At 43.6% G+C, this 17,964-nt stretch overlaps 1 protein-coding gene across 1 annotated transcript in view; it reads left to right on the top strand.

The window, feature by feature from the left end:
- Window positions 1–17,927, top strand: part of LOC103370815 (plexin-B1-like) — a gene marked incomplete at its 3' end in the record, with an annotated part of 97,998 nt that extends 80,071 nt beyond the window's left edge. The window contains exons 7-14 of the mRNA XM_008299976.1: window positions 2,355–2,483; window positions 2,749–2,849; window positions 4,807–4,939; window positions 9,272–9,428; window positions 12,051–12,159; window positions 14,243–14,351; window positions 14,851–15,810; window positions 17,793–17,927. Of these exons, the coding sequence (XP_008298198.1) occupies window positions 2,355–2,483; window positions 2,749–2,849; window positions 4,807–4,939; window positions 9,272–9,428; window positions 12,051–12,159; window positions 14,243–14,351; window positions 14,851–15,810; window positions 17,793–17,927 (1,833 nt within the window). The remainder of the gene's footprint in view (window positions 1–2,354; window positions 2,484–2,748; window positions 2,850–4,806; window positions 4,940–9,271; window positions 9,429–12,050; window positions 12,160–14,242; window positions 14,352–14,850; window positions 15,811–17,792) is intronic.
- Window positions 17,928–17,964: the final 37 nt, after the last annotated feature.

A 17,964-nucleotide genomic window follows, 5' to 3' on the forward strand; every position in this document is an offset into this window, starting at 1 on the left:
CACTCCTCATTTGACAATTGTGTTGTTTTATTTTGCAGATTTTGTGGGTTTTTTAGGGCATAGATGGTGCCCTGATGTGTGTTCCTCTTCATTCACCTGCAGAAGGACAGGGATGTTATTTAGTCGCTTGTCTTTGCCCCTCCATCTGTTGCGCAGTAGCAATAATTTGTTGTAGTCTGAATGGACAGGTATTAAATCCAGGACAGTCTGTCTTTGAAGAGTTGTGGGATCAAAGAGTGCTGACTGCATAGCTGACCTCAAATCTCCCTCATACCTGAAGGATTAGATTAGCCCAGCATCAGTGAGCCATATCACCATATCATATTCATCACACCCTTCAGAGGCTGCTACTGCTCACACACACACACACACACACACACACACACACACACACACAGAGCGGTATCTACGCCTGAACTCACAGAGCAGATCCTCCTGACCTGCGCTGGATTTTCCCATTTGGATGATTGCCGTCTTTGTTCCAGCGGAGTTGCCCTCGCAGTGAAATAACTCACTAATGACATTAGATGGAATGAAGCTGATGTTCAGGCTCCTGTAAATAACATCAAAAGGCTGATGTGGAGCAGTTGGTCAGGCTGCCCCCTCGCATTAACCCACATTACGGCAGCTATGGACTTTTAACAGCCAGCGCGGTGTCGGACTGAGGCCTCCTAATGCTGTCTGACTGTCTGTTGGTTCCGACTGTGACTTGAGTTCTTGTCGCTGTACTGTCAGACCTCACTTTGTCTCACCAGCCCGTGGGCTTGGAAACATCTCTAAACACAACTGTGTGTTGGCACCGACTATCTGGATTTGGCTCATCATCCTCATTTCCTTTATTGGTGTTGCTCTGCACGGTTAAATTCTGCTGATTTTCCTGCTCAGTGCGTTTACAGTTGTTGGCGCGTGTGGGTCTATATATGAAAATAGATGTATAAAACTAGCTTAATTTTTCCAGATGGAGCTATGAGGAATGAAATGATGTCACTTCAGCCAATTGGGTCTAAAAACAATAAGTTTTAAACAAAATAATCGGTAGCCTGCTGGTCGGCTCTGCTGCAGGTTAGACTTGTGGCTTAATTAGACGCCACGAATACAACATCGTCTTTGGTCCTTTAGGGTTTAGGAGAATTTTCTTCATTTTGTTTTCAAACTAATGAACTGAAGCTTCTGATAAAATCCCCTCAGTATCCTCTTACGTGCTTTTTTTCACAGCTTTCCACACATACATGGAAGGTTTCTAATCTGAAGCTACACTGAAGAGTGTCGGACCTTTAGCAGCCGTATGGGACACTGTTTTTACGAGTGCATCCCTGTTGTGTTGTGTCCCACCGGTGATGCTCTACACATTCCTGCTAATGCTTTAGAACACACCAGGAAATGCACTGACTGAAATAAAGACTACTGGTTCATGCTAACGATGCGAGTTCATGAATAATGTTTAATGATGAAGGAACATGTTTGATTACAAGAAACTTTCTACAAGTTCCTTCCTCATCTTGAAAACAGCCAAAATAGTTTAATTAAGATCGACTAAGGTTTAAGTTTAGAGCTTGCAATGTCATAAACAGACAAATTAAGTTCTTACAGCACGTCTGGTTACGTCCTTTAACGGACCTTTAGGGTGCAATGAAAATTACAATAAGGAAATACAATTAAGTTGACTATTTTTATCCCTCTGTGCTCTTGAAATTTGGCACAAACATTCACTCGGTCCCAAAGAACTGATTAGAATTTGGAGGGCAAAAAAACATATTTTGGCTTTAACTCAAGATTGAGATCTTCCGCGCTAACGGCTAACAGGATAAACTAATGAGGTGATGACGTTCTCCCTCCAGAAGGTTAAAGGTTCTGCAGAAACCCTGTCGTGGACATTTTTCAACAGCAAAGTTCAGAGACATTGTCACCGTATTTCACGTTTGGTCAGATGCTGAATCGGTGGCGGCATTGTTGGGAGTCTGATTGAGACTGTGGTGATCGTGTTGAGTGGAAGGTTTTGTCTGAAGCGTCTACGTTTCAGAGTTTGTAGCTTCTTTGCAGGAACATATTTGGAGCGTTGTCTACGGTCACTTTGTGTTCTGTCAGAATCAGTTTTATCGGCCAAATGTGAACACAATCACAGAATTACAGTCCTGACTTGACATTCTGACCTTTAACAATCCGAAAACCTTCCTATCCAACAGGTTTTTAGGAACAAATCTGGACAGACGTGGATGTAAAATGCAACTTGACCAGTTAGTAGAGGTGTACAGCCATGAGGTGGTAAATTCATGGGGTGTTAACAGAAGAACATTATGAAGAGACTCGGTTCCAGCTCATATTTTAAATGTACATGTGTGCATGTGTTCTCTCAGGTGTTCTTGGGACCAAACGGCGAGGTGGAGGAGTACTCTGTGATCCCTGTCCAGCCCAACACCGCCATCAGCTCAGACCTCATCCTGGACCAGAAAGAGGAGCATCTCTTCATCATGACCCACAACATGGTGCATATACTCAACACACAGAGATGCAACCTTCCTGTGCTGTAGCTAAAAACAGAAATCATTCTGACTCTCTGTTTCTGCCCCAGTTCTCCCTCTTCTGCAAAAGGCGGCATGTAGTTGGGATTATTCTAATGACCATATTTTCAATTTGCATTGTTGTGTTGAGAAATGTGGGCCAGCTATTCTGTTTTTTTAATCAGATTTTTTAGAAGCTTAGTGTGGGTGGTTTGCACGACTGAACATGATTGTGCTGTCCCGCTTCCAGCTGCAGAAGAGGCCGGTGGCCGAATGCCAGCAGCACACCGACTGTCAGTCCTGCCTGCTGGCCCACGACCCGTACTGTGGCTGGTGTGTCCTGGAGGGAAGGTGAGACAAACAGCTACAGAGATGCTCTCATCTGGTTGAAGGATTCACAGTTGGTAGCATGTCAGTCTTAATAATAACAGTAACTTTATTTATATAAAACCTGTACATACAGAGTTTACAGAGAACTTTAGACAGAGCAAGAAGGAAGAGAAGGATCAGTCCAAGTCAGCCCAAACAAAAACGGCAAAAGTAGAGAAACACATAGAACTTTTTTTTGGCAAAATAAGTCAATAACACAAAACCAGATAGAAAAATAAAAGAAGCAAAAACACTGGATCCAACCAGGAAGAAGAACAAGTGGAAGGAATGGAGGGTAAAAAAAACTACATTCTAAAAGGATCAAAACAAACAAATAAAATAAGTGAAATGAAATAAAGTAGACAATAAAATACATGACAAGTATCAAGGAGTGATTTAAAAGGAGACTGATTCTGCATCTCCTCACGTCGGTCGTTCCAAAGGAGAAGAGTCCAGATCGTAAAAGCTCTGCCTCAGATTTCAGTTTCGACTTTTAAACGGTCTGAAGGACAAATCTGAAGATCTGAGGCTCACATGGGGTCCAGAATTCTGTTAAATTAATTTGCAATTGTCTTCATTTTTGATTACATTTTATCGACTCTCACTAGTTGCAGCACTTGTTTGTTCCTCATTTTTCAGCGTTGTATAAATCTCAATTATATATTTATTGTTTATAAGACAAAGTTTCCCAAATTTCAAATGAAATGTGTGAAAGGGTTCATTTCTTACCCAGAGAAAGTAATCCAGAACATACTATCACATAAAAACTACTGAATATTATTAGTAGCTTCCACTGTTATTGTTAAAGGCGGTCCAGTTAGCAGCAGACTGTTCAATACGACATACTGAGTGTTTATTTCTTCACTGATGTGTGTGTATCTGTATGAATGACTGTAAATGTACAAATAGTCCAGCACTTCTTCTAACTTATAAACATGTTGACCAGCAGAACACCGAAGGTTTCAGTCTGTTAGGACTTGTCCAGTCAAAGCAAGTCACCAGTAAGGTTTTTAATTTGCTGTATAAAAACCAGTAAGATGCCTTCACTTACTAATGAGTTTAACCTTAAGAGTAGGCAATTACCTGTATTTAGCTGTCTGCAGGTTTAAGCACTTTCAGTGAAGGACTTTGTCTTTTGCTGGGATAAAAAAGTACAAATCCGAGTGTTTTTTGACTCAGTTTTCCTGGGCTGCAGCCACTGTGGCCACAAGTCCAGAGTGATTCACTGAAGCACGAGTAGAGACGACCCACGATGGCACAAACATGACCGAGCATCAACGTACTGGTCATTTAAAACCAAGTAAAGCTGAAGCAGCAGCCATCTCTGTACATTACAACAGATAAAATGTGCTTTTATTGCCTATGAGTCGAATGTTTTTTTCCATTATTCATAGACTTTTATAACAAGATTTGTTCTGAGCAAAGTCCGTTATAGATGATGTGCACATGAAGCTGTGAAGTGTTTTCATTAAGATTCACACAAGTCTGACTGGAAAAAAAAGAGAGACGAAACCTGCTGGCAGCATGTTTTAGATGTCGACGTGTTTTTGCCAAGTCATGTTTAAACCGACTCAGTTTGGCCTGATGGGGTTTCGTCTGAATGTGATGAAAGAACTTCGTCCCATCTGGGTCTCCTCCCCGGTCCTCTCCTTCCCCCTCTGCTCTGCCTCACCAGCTGGCCTCCACCTCTTTTTCCTGCATGTTTTGCTGCCTCAGTTTCCATGTTTACTTCTTTCATTTTCCTCCAGCTTTCCTGACCAGCCAGATTTTATTTTTTTTTTCTTGATGTTGTTTTTTTACTTTATAAACTGAAGTTTTTGTAGCTGGAGTGGAAACCAGACCAGTACATACTGAAAATGATTTAATGTGATAGTGAGCGTAACTTGTTCTTGTAGAAACGGTGAGTATGGTTCCTGTAACGCTGATGTTTCCCCTCCAGGTGTGTGCTGAAGTCCCAGTGCAGCCGTGGGAACCAGGCCGGTCAGTGGCTGTGGAGCTTTGACATGGAGCAGCAGTGTCTGACCGTCCAGGACCTGAACCCGTCCAACGTCAGCAGGGAGGAGAGCAGGACGGTGAGTCTGTAATTCATCTACATCAACTCAAGCAGCGAAGAAGCAAAACAGAACTGGAGTATAGACAAAGGACTGGAGGGAGGAGGACGATAATCTTTGTTTACGGAGCCTGTTGACATAAACGCACCTTTTTTTTTGGTTTCTTTTGAATGAAGTGAGATAATTTTCCACCTCAGGCACCGACAAGCTCTTCTTCAGAATCCCTTCCATTACAAAATACACAGATGTCTTAACTTTGAATCCAGGATGGAATCATAGCCTCCTCACATACCAAAACACCCCCAAAGCTCAGGGCAACACATCGACTCGCTGCAACTCATCCCGGATCCCTTATCGGCTGAGCTCGGAGATTTACTGTACCGGAGGATGTGGGTGATGTGTGAGCAGCCGTGTCATGGGAAGATGCTGATCGCGGCCCTGTCCTGTCATGTCCGGGTGTTGTAGGAAAGCAGCGGTGGTATCTGTCATCTGTCTGAAAGATGGAAACACAAAATATATACACAATACGCACACTGTGCTTCAGAGGATGAGTCAAGGACAGCTGCTGGTTGGATGCTTCTGAATAACTTATTTAAATTATCCCTGAATCAAGCCTGTGTTTAATTGGGAACGTTCACTCACCTGCACTGTATGAAGTATAACTTGCTGGTACCAGGTAGGACCCCGTTTGCCTTCAGAACTGCCTTAATTCTTCATGGCAAAGATTCAACAAGATCCTGGAAACATTCCTCAGAGATTGTGATCCATATTAACATGATAGCATCCTGCAGTTTTGTCAGCTGCACATCCATGATGCAAATCTCTTGTTCCAGCACATCCCAAAGGTGCTCTGCTAGATTCAGATCTGGTAACAGTGGAGGCTGTTGAAATACAGTGACCTTGTCGTCATGTTCGAGAAACCAGTTTGAGATGATCTGAGCTCAGTGACATGGTGTGTTATCAGAAGATGGTCCACTGTGGTCATAAAGGGATGGAGGTGGTCAGCAACAGCACTCAGGCAGGCTGTGGGGTTTATACGATGCTCAAGTTGTACTAAGAGGCCAAACGTGTGCCAAGAAAATATCCCCCACATTATTACACCATCAGCATCCTGAACTGTTGATTCAAGGCAGGATGGATCCATGCTTTCATGCTGTTTACACCAAATTCTGACCATCTGAATGTTGCAGCAGAAATCGAGTCTCGTCAGACCAGCCAACATTTTTTAAATCTTCTGTTGTCTGGTGTTAGTGTAGTTTGTTGCCTTAGCTTCCTGTTATTAGCTGACCCACGTGGCACCCGGAGGTCTTCTGCTGCTGTAACTCATCTGCTTCAAGTTCAGAGATGGTCGACTTTGTAATGAGTTGGAGTTACTGTTTCCTTTCTGTCATCTTGAACCAGTTCCACCTCTGACCTCTGGCATCAATGAGCCAGTTTTATCCAGAGAACTGCTGCTCAGTGGATATTTTCTCTTTTTGTACCATTCTCTGTAAAACCTAGAAAGGTCCCAGTAGAACAGCCGAACCATCCCGTCTGACACCCATGTCATGTCAGAAGTTGCCTAAATCACCTTTCTTCCTTCAGCAGGTCGTCTTGACCGTGTCTGCATGCTTGTATGCGCTGAGTCGCTGATTGGCTAATTAAAGAATGATAGCATGGATGAGGTCAGAGCTCCTGGAAATCGTCTCCTCAGGTAGCTCACACTGAAAAGGTGTTCATACTGAGCTCTGAGCTGGCTACATTCATATCCTGGAAGTGTCAGTAGAAAGCAGCTGGACTTCTCTTTAAGGTTCTTGAAGACATTTCACTGCTCTCCAACTCCAGTCCTGGGATTACCCTGAGCTGAGTGACTGAGAATCTACACACTAGTTCCATAAATAACATCGATCCTATCTGAGACACAAGGACAAACAATTAGTTGATTAATCTGTTGGTTGTTGTTCAGAAAGACAAAAGCTTTTTCATTATTCGGTTGTTCAGGAGGTACAAAAAGTTCTCGTTCCAGTTTTCTAGTAATTACCTCCTGCTGTTTGTCTTAAGAGACGTAAATGAACCAAATTAATCTGTGGAGTTGCACATGGACTAAACAAAGCTTATGTCAGGCTCTCTGTGTCTCTGTGATCACGTGATTTCATTAAAAAAAATAATTGGCTGGTTAATAGACAGGACAAATGATTGTTAGTTCAGGCCATACTTTTCTATCATCGCTGCACCGTTTTATAAATCACTCTCGTCCTATTTCACGCGTTGCCTCGAGACATTCTTTGAGAGGAATGATGTGAATCTATTCAACGAGGTTTAGCAGAATGAATCGGGAAGCGTGAGTCACACTGAACAGGATTAATGCTTGTTGTAGAGATGAATTAGTTAAAAAAAGAAAGAAATGCACCTTTTTTTGTTGTTTTTAATCAGTTAATACAGCTTCTATAGGACATGGCAAAGTGTGTTTGTGCACAACAGTAGCTGCTCTTTATATTTATGATTGAGTTTGATTCATTCTGATTGGCTGCGAGGGGAAGCAGAGCGTTTACAGTACGTACACTTTATCTGTGTCTGTATACACTGTTTAATGTAATACTGCCTATTGGATTATGAAGATGTCGTGTCTGCTCATGTTGCTGCGAGCATCCAGCATGGAAGCAGCACGTCGCGTCTTTAAAAACAAAGTCTTGAAATGACGCTGGTTCAAATCAGGAAACGAGCTCCCAATGTCAACTTTTAGTACTTGCCAGTAAATTTCTGTGTGAAGTTTTGCACGCTAAACAGTTAAAATGAACACAAATAACCACCGATGCAGAGCGGGGACACTTTTATCAAGAGGAAATCCAAGAAAAGCGTAGAGGACGTCCTGTTTGACTGACAGATGATATCTTTGAAGTGCAGCAGAGAAACATCACATGACTGAGAAACATGCAGCAGATGGAGCCAGAAAGTATAAAGTACAATAACTCAAAGAGCTGCTTTGTCACCATGATTCATGTTCCTCTGGCAGGAAAATGCAATTTACTGTTCAAATCTAATTTTTGCACATTGACATTTACAAGTGAACGGATCAGATTTGTGTGTTCTGCTGTCGTTGTGACCTCCAGTGTCCTCTAAAGCAGCACAGGTGTGGACTTAATGAGACTTCTGTCCTACAAGTCTGGAAGTTGTTTAAGCACTCAGTCTGCTCTTGGACATTATTTGTAGATGCCCAACCAGTCAGGTGCTGCTGGTTGTTACAGGGATGTTTTGTTATAACAGTAGAAGAAGAAGAAGACAAAGATGAAAAAGAAGAGAAGACGAAGAAGAAGAAAAAGAAGAAGAAGGTGAAAAAGAAGACGACGAAGAAGAAGAAGATGACGACGAAGGAGAAGGCGAAGAAGATTGATAATATTGTACCTTTTAAAAATGGAGTCTACAAAGCGCTTTACAGGCAGGACAGAAAAAAAGAAAAGAAGGAAATTCAGTCAGAACATTGAACAGCAAAAGGCTGGTCAGTCCGAACAGGGTTAAAGATTCACAAAATAAATTGTACAGCAACACAAGATCAAATAGTAAAGTGCCACATTCAATGAATAGACAGAAAAAGTGGAATAAAAGAAAATGGAGTGTAAAACCATAAAATCTAAAGCGTATAATAATAGTGGTTGTTGTAATAGTACATCAGTAAATAAATAAAGGGTAGAAGAAAAATTAAATATATTAATTGGATGATAAAAATAGTAATAATAGTAAATAAAGATAGAAATAAAAATAGATATGGACAGCATCACATAAAAGCCGGCCCAGTAAAATGGGGTTTATGAAGTTCTTTAACCTTTAAATACTATTTAGGTCAAATTTGACCCATTTTGACGTTTGACAGCAGTAAAAACACACCAACCCTGAACATCCTTCCTGTAGCTTGAAATGTGATGACTTCTCCTAAAGTGACCTAAAATACACAAAAATGAAACCATTTTAACATTTTATGCGTTTGTACAGGTGCTACAAGTTCACATGGAGGCTCAGATCTGACCCGTACATCCATTGAGATGGTTTTAGATCTACCAGTGTGGATCAGATCAAGGACATGGTGGTTTTAGGGAATCTTGAACCTGTGGAACTGTACAGGCCGTGTTTTATGTGTATTTTTTATTTACATCTATTAACGTGACATCAGCTATGTAGACGTTGGAAATAGATCTTTAGTTTAAAATTCACACTTATTCCCGGTACTGAGCGGACCAGGCTGTGAAGGCACATCATATGAACCATATGTAAAGGTTTAAAGGAGGCACTGATTCAGCATTTTGACACCTGCTGTTGTGATTTAGACACACAGTGATCTACTGGCAGCTTACACCAGTGTTGTATTTCCTCTTCCCTCAGGTGTCTCTGTCCATCCCAGGGCTGCCGGTGTTAGAAAAAGGTGAGTCCTACTCCTGCTTCTTCGAGGACAGCCACAGTCCCGCCACAGTCACCGACACCGGAGTCACCTGCCATTCCCCCGACACCAGCAGAGTTCCCACGGTGCCTCCAGGACAGGGTGAGAGTCTTTAACCACAGATCTGACCAAAACCGACGCACCTGCACTTTAATCACTGCTTTGAACTTTTCAACTCAGTGCCTGGAGGTTTTCGCTGCTCGCTGTCAGAGATTAATCTTCATGTTCCTGTTTCTGTTTCTACAGTATGTTTGTGTTTGCATGATCAGACATGCCCAACATGTATCCACTTGGGTCTTTTTGTCAGAGAATCTAGGCTAACCCAATCCATTTTTCTAAGCCAGCTTACACAGCAGGGGGTAATCTGTATTTTAAAGCGTTGGACTCCCCGTAAATCTATTTTCGCCGGTGATTCTGTGCTTCGACAGCAGCTTTGGTTTTTTCCTGGTTCGGTTGTTGTTGCAGTGCAATAAGAGCAGCTTGAGAGTCGGCGGCAGCGAGGGGCTTGTAAATAAGAAGCGAAGGTCACAGTCGCCCAAACATTTACGTTATTTTTGTGTGTCTCTGTCTCACACACATAGATTCTGGTTCCCATGCCTGGATTCCTGAAAACTGCAGCTTGTTGTAGTTCTCAGGGTGCAGGACTCAGCAGGACTCAGCCCGGGGTGGGAGGTTTACTGGGATATGGACACACAGGCTGCGTTTAAGGTTCTGGCTCTGGTGGCTTACCTTCACTTAAAGAGGGTCAGCGCCGACGCTCACTTAATACAAGATGCAGCCCAAAGCCAATTGTTTCATTAGAGGTAGAGGTGAGATTCTGTCTGTTTAACAAAGCTTCTAGTAAAACTGCAAATCCTCCGTTTAAACCAACTGCATCATCTGAATGAGCAGTTTGTTTCCTTTCATACAAGCGAATCGCCTCTGGGTTGGAAGTTCAGCGAAAGGCCGCAGAATCCATCAAGCTCTGTTACAGACAGGCGGTTGGAGAGATCTTTACCTGACAAGTCACACCTGTTAGACCGAGTTCAGACTGAAGTGCAAAAGACTGGATTTAAAATCTCAGGCAGAAGCTCTGTCACAACCTGAAACTGTTTAAATCAATAAATGAATAAAAGCGACAATATAAATGTTATGTCTGAAAAGTGTGACTCAGCTCACTGACTGCCGGTAAAGTTCACCTCTGAAGACAAAGTCCACATGATTCTCAATAATACATGAAAATCAGACATTTCAGATGTTAAATAAAGATGAACTTTATCTCCTTCAGTAGGCATTCCTTTGACATATTGTGAAATATTCCAGATAGAGATTTGTTAAAGTAACGAACCACTTTGCAGATAAAAGAATCAGCGTGTTTATAAAATGTAGTCTGAACCAGAATCACAAAGCAAAGCAGGAACAGGTGTCTGAAGCTGGTGAAGATGTGGCCTAATGGATCTAAGCTCTGTGGGAAATAATAGGAACGGGAGACAAGGTGTTCATCCTGCATCATCAATGTGGCAGTAGACAGATGTTTCCAGATGTGCCGAGCATCAGCTCAGAATAGAAACGTGTGGGACCCTGATGCACCATCTACAGTCCAAAGAAGTCTTCTTACGAGGGGTTTTGATGCAAGGCGTGCAGCCAGAAGGCCATTCCTCTGATCCAAGAGACTCACCTGTGCACTGGGTGAAGAGTAGAAGTCAGTTTGTTGTCTGGAAAACAGGTTCAGGTTTGAGACTGCATCTATGGAAACGGATTTGATTGTCATCCGTGTCCTCCTCAGCGCTGAGAAGCACAACCAGAGTCTGCAGCATCATCGTGTTCTGCGTTGAGGTCACTGTTTCTTAGATGTTTATCCGTCCGTGTGTTATGCTGCTACCAAGCTGCCTGCATGGGATCTTTATTAAAACTGAACAGAGCCGGACTGACAGCGAACCCACAAGTCTAGCCAGAGAGAAGAACAACTGGCCTCAGCTACAATAAAAACAAGACGGTCTGCAGAGCGCTGATGTCATGGAGTTGGTCTGGGATTACATAAAGACAAGAGGAAACAACTGTGGTTCAAGATGCTCAACAACCCACCTGCCAAGCACCTTAAAGACCTGTGTGCAAGGAGGAGGACTGGCACCAAATCTAAATTGGATTTTTATCGTCTGTCTATTGGACTTTAAAGTTTACTGGTTTAAAAAAGCTACTCAGGACATTGTTTATGAAAGAACAAGTCCCTTAAAGTCCATTAAAGCTCTGCTAGTACTGTGTAAAAGAAGGAAAGGACGCAGAAAATAGAAGATATCAGGACATGTTATCCTTTATCACAGCAAAATACCAAAGAGATAACCACTTCTTGGCAGCTTAGATTCCACTGTAGGGCTGCAATAAGAGAAATGATCTTTTTATGCAAGTTATGTTTTTGTAGTCTGTCCGTCATCTCTGCTGTTTGTGATTGGATGCTGCTCACCAAGGTTACCGCTCAGATCTGGCAATGTGGGGACTTATTTGGATGAGAAAACAAATTCAAATAGCAGAGTTGTTCCCCCGAACTGTCCTTTTTAAACATCCGTCAGTGTTTCCAGACCATCCTCCACTGACAGAACTGGTTTTTGTGTGTCTGCAGCCTCCAGGATGAGGATGGAGGTTGCACACTGGTTTCATCAGGCGCCTGTGTTCTGGCCGTGTGACCAGAAAACTTTGCGATGTGTTGTTTTGCTCACGCTTGTCCTTCTCTCTGTGTTCTGTCGTCAGATTTTGTCACCGTCACCTTGTCTCTTCGTTTCGGCGACGTCACGGTCACGGGGAGGGGTTTCACCTTCTACGACTGCACGGCTGTTAAGCAGCTGTCTGGCAGCACGCCGTGAGTTACCACCTATGATTTATCAGCTCTGCTCTGTCGGCCTGTCTCCTCCCTGCTCTACTTGCTGCAGACCTTATAATCAAGCGCCTCTGTCTCTCCGAGGCGGCGCTTTTCCATCTCGTTGCTCCATCATCCTTTGTCCCTCCATCGATTCACCCTTCACTGTGTTTTTCTATTTCTTCTGTCTCCTGTCTCTAATTCTTCTTCAAACCTGTGATTCCACGCTTTAAACGCTCCCTTTTATCTCAGCCAGATGTTCTTCATGTCAGTAGATCTTACTTACAGTATATATTACATATGCCCATGAAGGCTGCAGACGCCTGACTCTTACTTGATTTTCCATCCCTACATATTCCCGTCACGTGACTCGACTGTGCTGCTCGAGTCTGGATTTAACTCTAACTAGTGGTTATCATGTGAGAGATGGAAGAAAATTCGGCCTCATACCTGAACATTTCAATTTTTATATCCTGAAATTCTTGCTTTGAGTATTCTCTAAATAGTCTTAACTACACAAATGTACAATAATCCGCCACAAGACTCTTTTTTTTTCTTGGGACATTTTTACTCACTGCAGGATCACTTTCACTGCAATAAAAAGTCCTGCATCACTATGGAAACAGCAAAACCAGGACTAGATGTAGCAAAAACTCAAAACAAAGTTATGATGCCATGAATCAGAAACAAGTTCAATTGGAAAAACCTGGAATCAGCATGGAATCAGTCATTTACAAGCATCTTTGTCTTGGGATGTGTCACATTTTTACTCACTTTCACTACAATATAAAGTCCTGCGTCACTATGGAAACAGCAAAACCAGGACTAGAGGTAGAGAGAAATCTGTAATGTGTTTGTGCATTATTGCAAAGTTATCATGCCATAAATCATAAAAAAAAATTTGATTTTTTTTCAAAATTATTTTTCACAGCTATACAGTCGTCCTCAAATCTATTCATATCCGTCCATTAAAGAAACGGCAAAATTCACAAAAGTCACTCAAATAACTAGAAACTGAAAAAAGTGATAATAAATAAGAATTTGCTAAATTATAATATAGTGAAATAAGACATTGCTTTTGAATTGTGGGTGAAAAGAATAATTTAAAAAATAAAAAACTGTCCCGGACAAATTAGAGCACTTTGCTGATGAGCAGTGAACCCAGAACACCTGTCAACAGGTGCAAACGTCTGACTGAGAGTTACAGGAAACACCTGATGGCAGTGATTGGCTCAAAGAGTGGTTCAACAAAATACTAGTTCACAGGTCCCATCATGCTTGTTTTTTGTTTGTTTGTTTTTTATATTTTTGTTGAACCACAATTCAAAAGAAATGTCATGATTTTCATTAAATTTTTATTTATCATTACTTTTGCCAACTTATTTCAGTGACAGCTCTTTGTTTCCTTCTTTCATGGGAGGGTATGAATATGAATGCAGTCCTGCACCTCTATGGACACACTGTGGAGAGAGAACTTCAAATTGTAGTTGTGCACCGTAGGCAGATATAATCCATGAATCATTAAAGAAAGAGAGAATTGAAATGTTAGATTTTTTTGCAGGTGCAGGTATCAGATTTTTTTTAACTGACTTTCAACTCAGTTTAAAACTATTTAATGCTGCCAGAGGACAGTGTGCAGTGAATATGAATATGAATATGCTTCAGATGATGATCAGGTGAAGAAACAAAGCTGCTCTTTTTTTTCTTTCGTGAAGCTAATAATGATGATGATCTCTGGAAGAACATGTTGCTCCGTCTGAACCTCGCTGTGTGCTGAACGCCTGCTGAGTGTCTCTCCTGATGGGCTTCCTTGTGTACTCACTCTCACTGTTCCCTCTCATCCTGCCACTCTGCTAAGAAACTGAAGCTGGATTCAATTAAACCGCTTGACCTTTCTTACACACTGCAGGCCAACCGGCGGCAATTGGATTACGCTGCGTGGCACAAGCTGCAATAGCTGCATCTCTTCCTCTGTGCCATTCTGTCTCTTATCCCACCTCTAGATAAACAGTCCGTACTGTTTCTACCACTTCCACCCTGACTCAGTGTTGACTTTCTGCCTCTGATGTGTGTCTCCTGCCTTCAGTTGCCGTGGTTGCGTTTTGAGCCGATGGGGCTGCAACTGGTGCGTTCACCAGCACTCGTGCACCCACAAGCCCACCTGTGAGGAAGGCGTGGTCATCTACAACCAACACGTAAGTCCCGGCGGTCGAACTGAGGATGGTGTGCAGGAGCAAAGTGTAAAATACTGTTAAAGGAAAAGTGCTCTGTTAAAGAAAGCATCTGTTTCAGAGGTAGAACATCAATGATGTCGTTTTCCAGCAGCAACACGTGTGAACTTACAACCACAAAAACCACCAATAGCTGGTTCAGTTGTTGTATTTTATTTTATTTTTTCAAAATAAAAGCCCTTGATTGTGCTTGTTTAAAACCAGATTGTTAACTTGACAGGAGTGTTTTTGATTCATAAGAACCTGGTAAGTAGATAAATGTTCAGGCGTCCTGTTGTGTGTGTTGTTGTGCCTCATGTTTGTAACCAGACGTCACCGCTGATCATTCCTCATACGCAGCAATAACAGCAGCTCATGTCTGTAACATCACCTTTGAGTTGTTTTTCCATTTTACTTTAAGTTTTTTTGTTTCTGTCTCACCCTCCTCTCCTCATGTCTTCCTCCCCTCCTCCCTCCCCCCCAGTTTAAACTCCCCACCTCACCTCCTCCCACAACCAAAACTCTAAAAGTCGTCACGACAGCCGCCACCACCACGGTTGCCCGGACAACCACCACCACGGCAACCACCACGGCTCCTCCCACAACAACAACAACAACCACCACAACTATTGCAACTACAACTACGACTGCAGCCCCTGTCACTGTAGCAACCACCCAGGAGCCCACCACCCGTCCAGCACCCACCACCCCACCCGTGACCACCACCAGCCCCGAGCCAACCACCCCGCCCACCACCCTGCCGCCTCGGCCCGCCAGCACCCTGCCACCCAGCACAGCAGCACCCACCACGCCTCCACCCCCGGAGGTCGTCACCAGGAAGCAGGAGGAGGCGGAAACAGACGAACTCGTCGTCGTCACCCAGAGTCACTCCGGAGATGCTGCAGTGACGACCAGCATCGCCGTGGCGGCGGCGGAGCTGATGCCCGTCACCGTGGCGGACGGTCTGAGTGGAGATCTGGACCCCGTGGTGCCGCTGATGATCCCAGACTCCTTCCCTCCAGAGGTGTTGACAGAGGCAACACCCAACGGCTCCCAGGAAGCCGAGGGAGCCGTGAGTCTGGCCGAGCCCCCCAGCCTCGGCTCGTCCGGCTTCCCTCTGCCCACACCTTTCCCTGTGGGCGAAGCGGCCGACTCCGAGCCCTCCCTTCCCCTGGACGTGTCCCCGACGCTGCTCCCCGCTCAGGACCCCCAGACCGAGGCAGGAAGCCCGGACGCCGACCCCGAGGTCCTCCTCTGGCCCAAAGAAGTGGATGTCCACACCGAGGGTGGCGTCCAGTCAGAAAATGACACGGCTACGTTTTCAGCCGCCACCGTGCTCTCAGGTGACGGGGAGGTCGACCACCCTCCCCCGTCCTACCCACACCTGCTGGATACTGACTCAGAGCTGGACTACCAGTATGATCCGGCTGATGCCTTCCTCCCGGTGAGTTCAGACGCCTCCGTTTTCCTCCTGCTGCTCCTCCTCCTCCTCCTTCTTCTGCTTCTTCTTCTTCTTCTTCTTCTTGTCAGCAGCCTCCTGGTGCTCCCAGCTCCTGACTGGACTCCTGCTAGAGTAACAAACCTTAAACCAGCTTCCCAGTCTGCCCTTCTTTCCATGCTGTCTCTGGACTTCTGTGTTCTTTTTGTTCGCTTTCATTGTAAGAACTGACTAAAAAAAAAACACAGCTGCTTCACTACAGCACTGTGGTTTTTTTTGTACATTTTGTGTTTTCTGATTTATTTTCACATCAACAACTCTGCATTACTTTAAAAATACACTTTGAAACTTGTTTTTTCCTCTGAGTGCTGTGTGTGAGTTAAAGAAGTGAAACAGAGTCGTATGTTTGTGCAGCTTCTGTCTGACTGCAGTATCCATGTACACATGCTTATGTATGCTTCATACACACACACTGAAGATGCTCGTATTAAAGCCCAAATCAGTATCAGTGTTAATATTTAATAGTTCTGATAACAACATGTTGGCGAATGTGCATCTTTTAACCATTAAAGCATCAACAACCATTTTTAAAAGATGCCTGTAAGGAACTGTGTCCTCAAAATGTGTTAATTAAGAGATTTTTAAGCTGAAAAATCGGTAAGCCAACGAGTGTATAATGCATTTTCTAAACTGGGCATAGCAATGTGAATATTCAGATAACAGTGAAAAAAAATAGAATACCAAACTGTGGGACAGTTGAGCTTGAACGGAGGTGATGAGGACGAGATGCAAACCATCTTCTGGTGATAGAGTGACTGTACTGGTTTGTTCAAGTCCAGCGAGCGGTACAGCCTAATAGACTGACAGATACAGACTTTATTCATCCCCGTGGGGAAATTCAAGGTATCCAGTAGCTCACACTCATCATAGGTCAGGAAAACAACATACAAAAGAACGTGCAAATCATGAAATAGAAATAAAATGCCCAAAATGCTGCTATTTACTAAAAAAGATGCAAAATTGTTGGTATTTACAATAAACACAGTAGTAAAATAAATATAAAATGGTATTACTAGTGAGCATATAGGAGGGGTGTGATGGATGGGTCCTCGTGGGTCAGGATTGTCGTCGTATTGCACAGTTGAGATGAGAATGGGAAAAGTTTCCACTGAACTCTCAGCATTCACTGGGACACCTAATGCAGAAGTCAGACTTCGGCTCCCTCGTCGGCTGTGACAACAATCAGTGAGTCCTCCGGTACAGTTGGTATTCCTGTTAAATTAGTCCACTCCTCTGTTCGAGACATTACCTAATTCTCAGGAAAACATGAGCAAACACAAGCTGCATCCAGATAGATGAGCCCCGACAACAACCCGCAAACTGATCAGTGTCAGCGAGACGGTTTCAAGAGTGACTCATTTTTCATTAGAAAAGTGTGCAACCTCACTTCCTCTTGAAGATTCACTAAATTCTTCTTGAAAACCACCAGATTCTGCCCCAGTATGGCTGCAGCTGGCGGTGGTTGGGAATCCCCGCCAATCCGAGGTCTAAATGAAGTCATACTCCAGATATTTATCCTCATATTTCCTGCTTTCTGCATGTTTTTCCCCTTTGATTCGTACCCTGCTGGTCGCTCTTTGGCAGCATCGCTTTGGGATTTCACTCCCACTGATTAGAAACCGCTTGATCTCTCTGTAGTCCAGAGTTACTTGTGCAAACAGGAGCTGGTGTCTGGAGTGTGTGTTTACCATGCAGCCTATAGGTGGAGCTGTTATCCAACTATTTTATATAGTTATTCTTACTGGAACACCCTCTGGAAGTTCAAAATAAGAACCACTTAGGAAGTTACTAAGTGGTCGGTAAATGTTTGCTTTAATTCACCTCCTGGTTTGTAGAGAAACACAGTGTGTGTATGAATGTAGACATAAGCTCAGTGTGAAGACGAGAGGCCCGGTGTGTTAATGTCGTCGGTGTGTATTGAACAACAGGGGGACGAGGGCTCCTACGTCAGCTGGGGCTCCTCAGCGTGTCCCTGTGTGGAGAAGGTCCAGGGTTCATCACTGCTGCCCGTCAGGGTGGAGAGGAAGATCACTCTGCTGGCTCGCAACCTGCACTTATATCAGGTACAACACACACACACACACACACACACACACACAC

The sequence above is a fragment of the Stegastes partitus genome, unplaced genomic scaffold (genome assembly GCF_000690725.1).
Source record: "Stegastes partitus isolate 25-593 unplaced genomic scaffold, Stegastes_partitus-1.0.2 Scaffold1484, whole genome shotgun sequence".
NCBI lineage: Eukaryota > Metazoa > Chordata > Actinopteri > Pomacentridae > Stegastes > Stegastes partitus.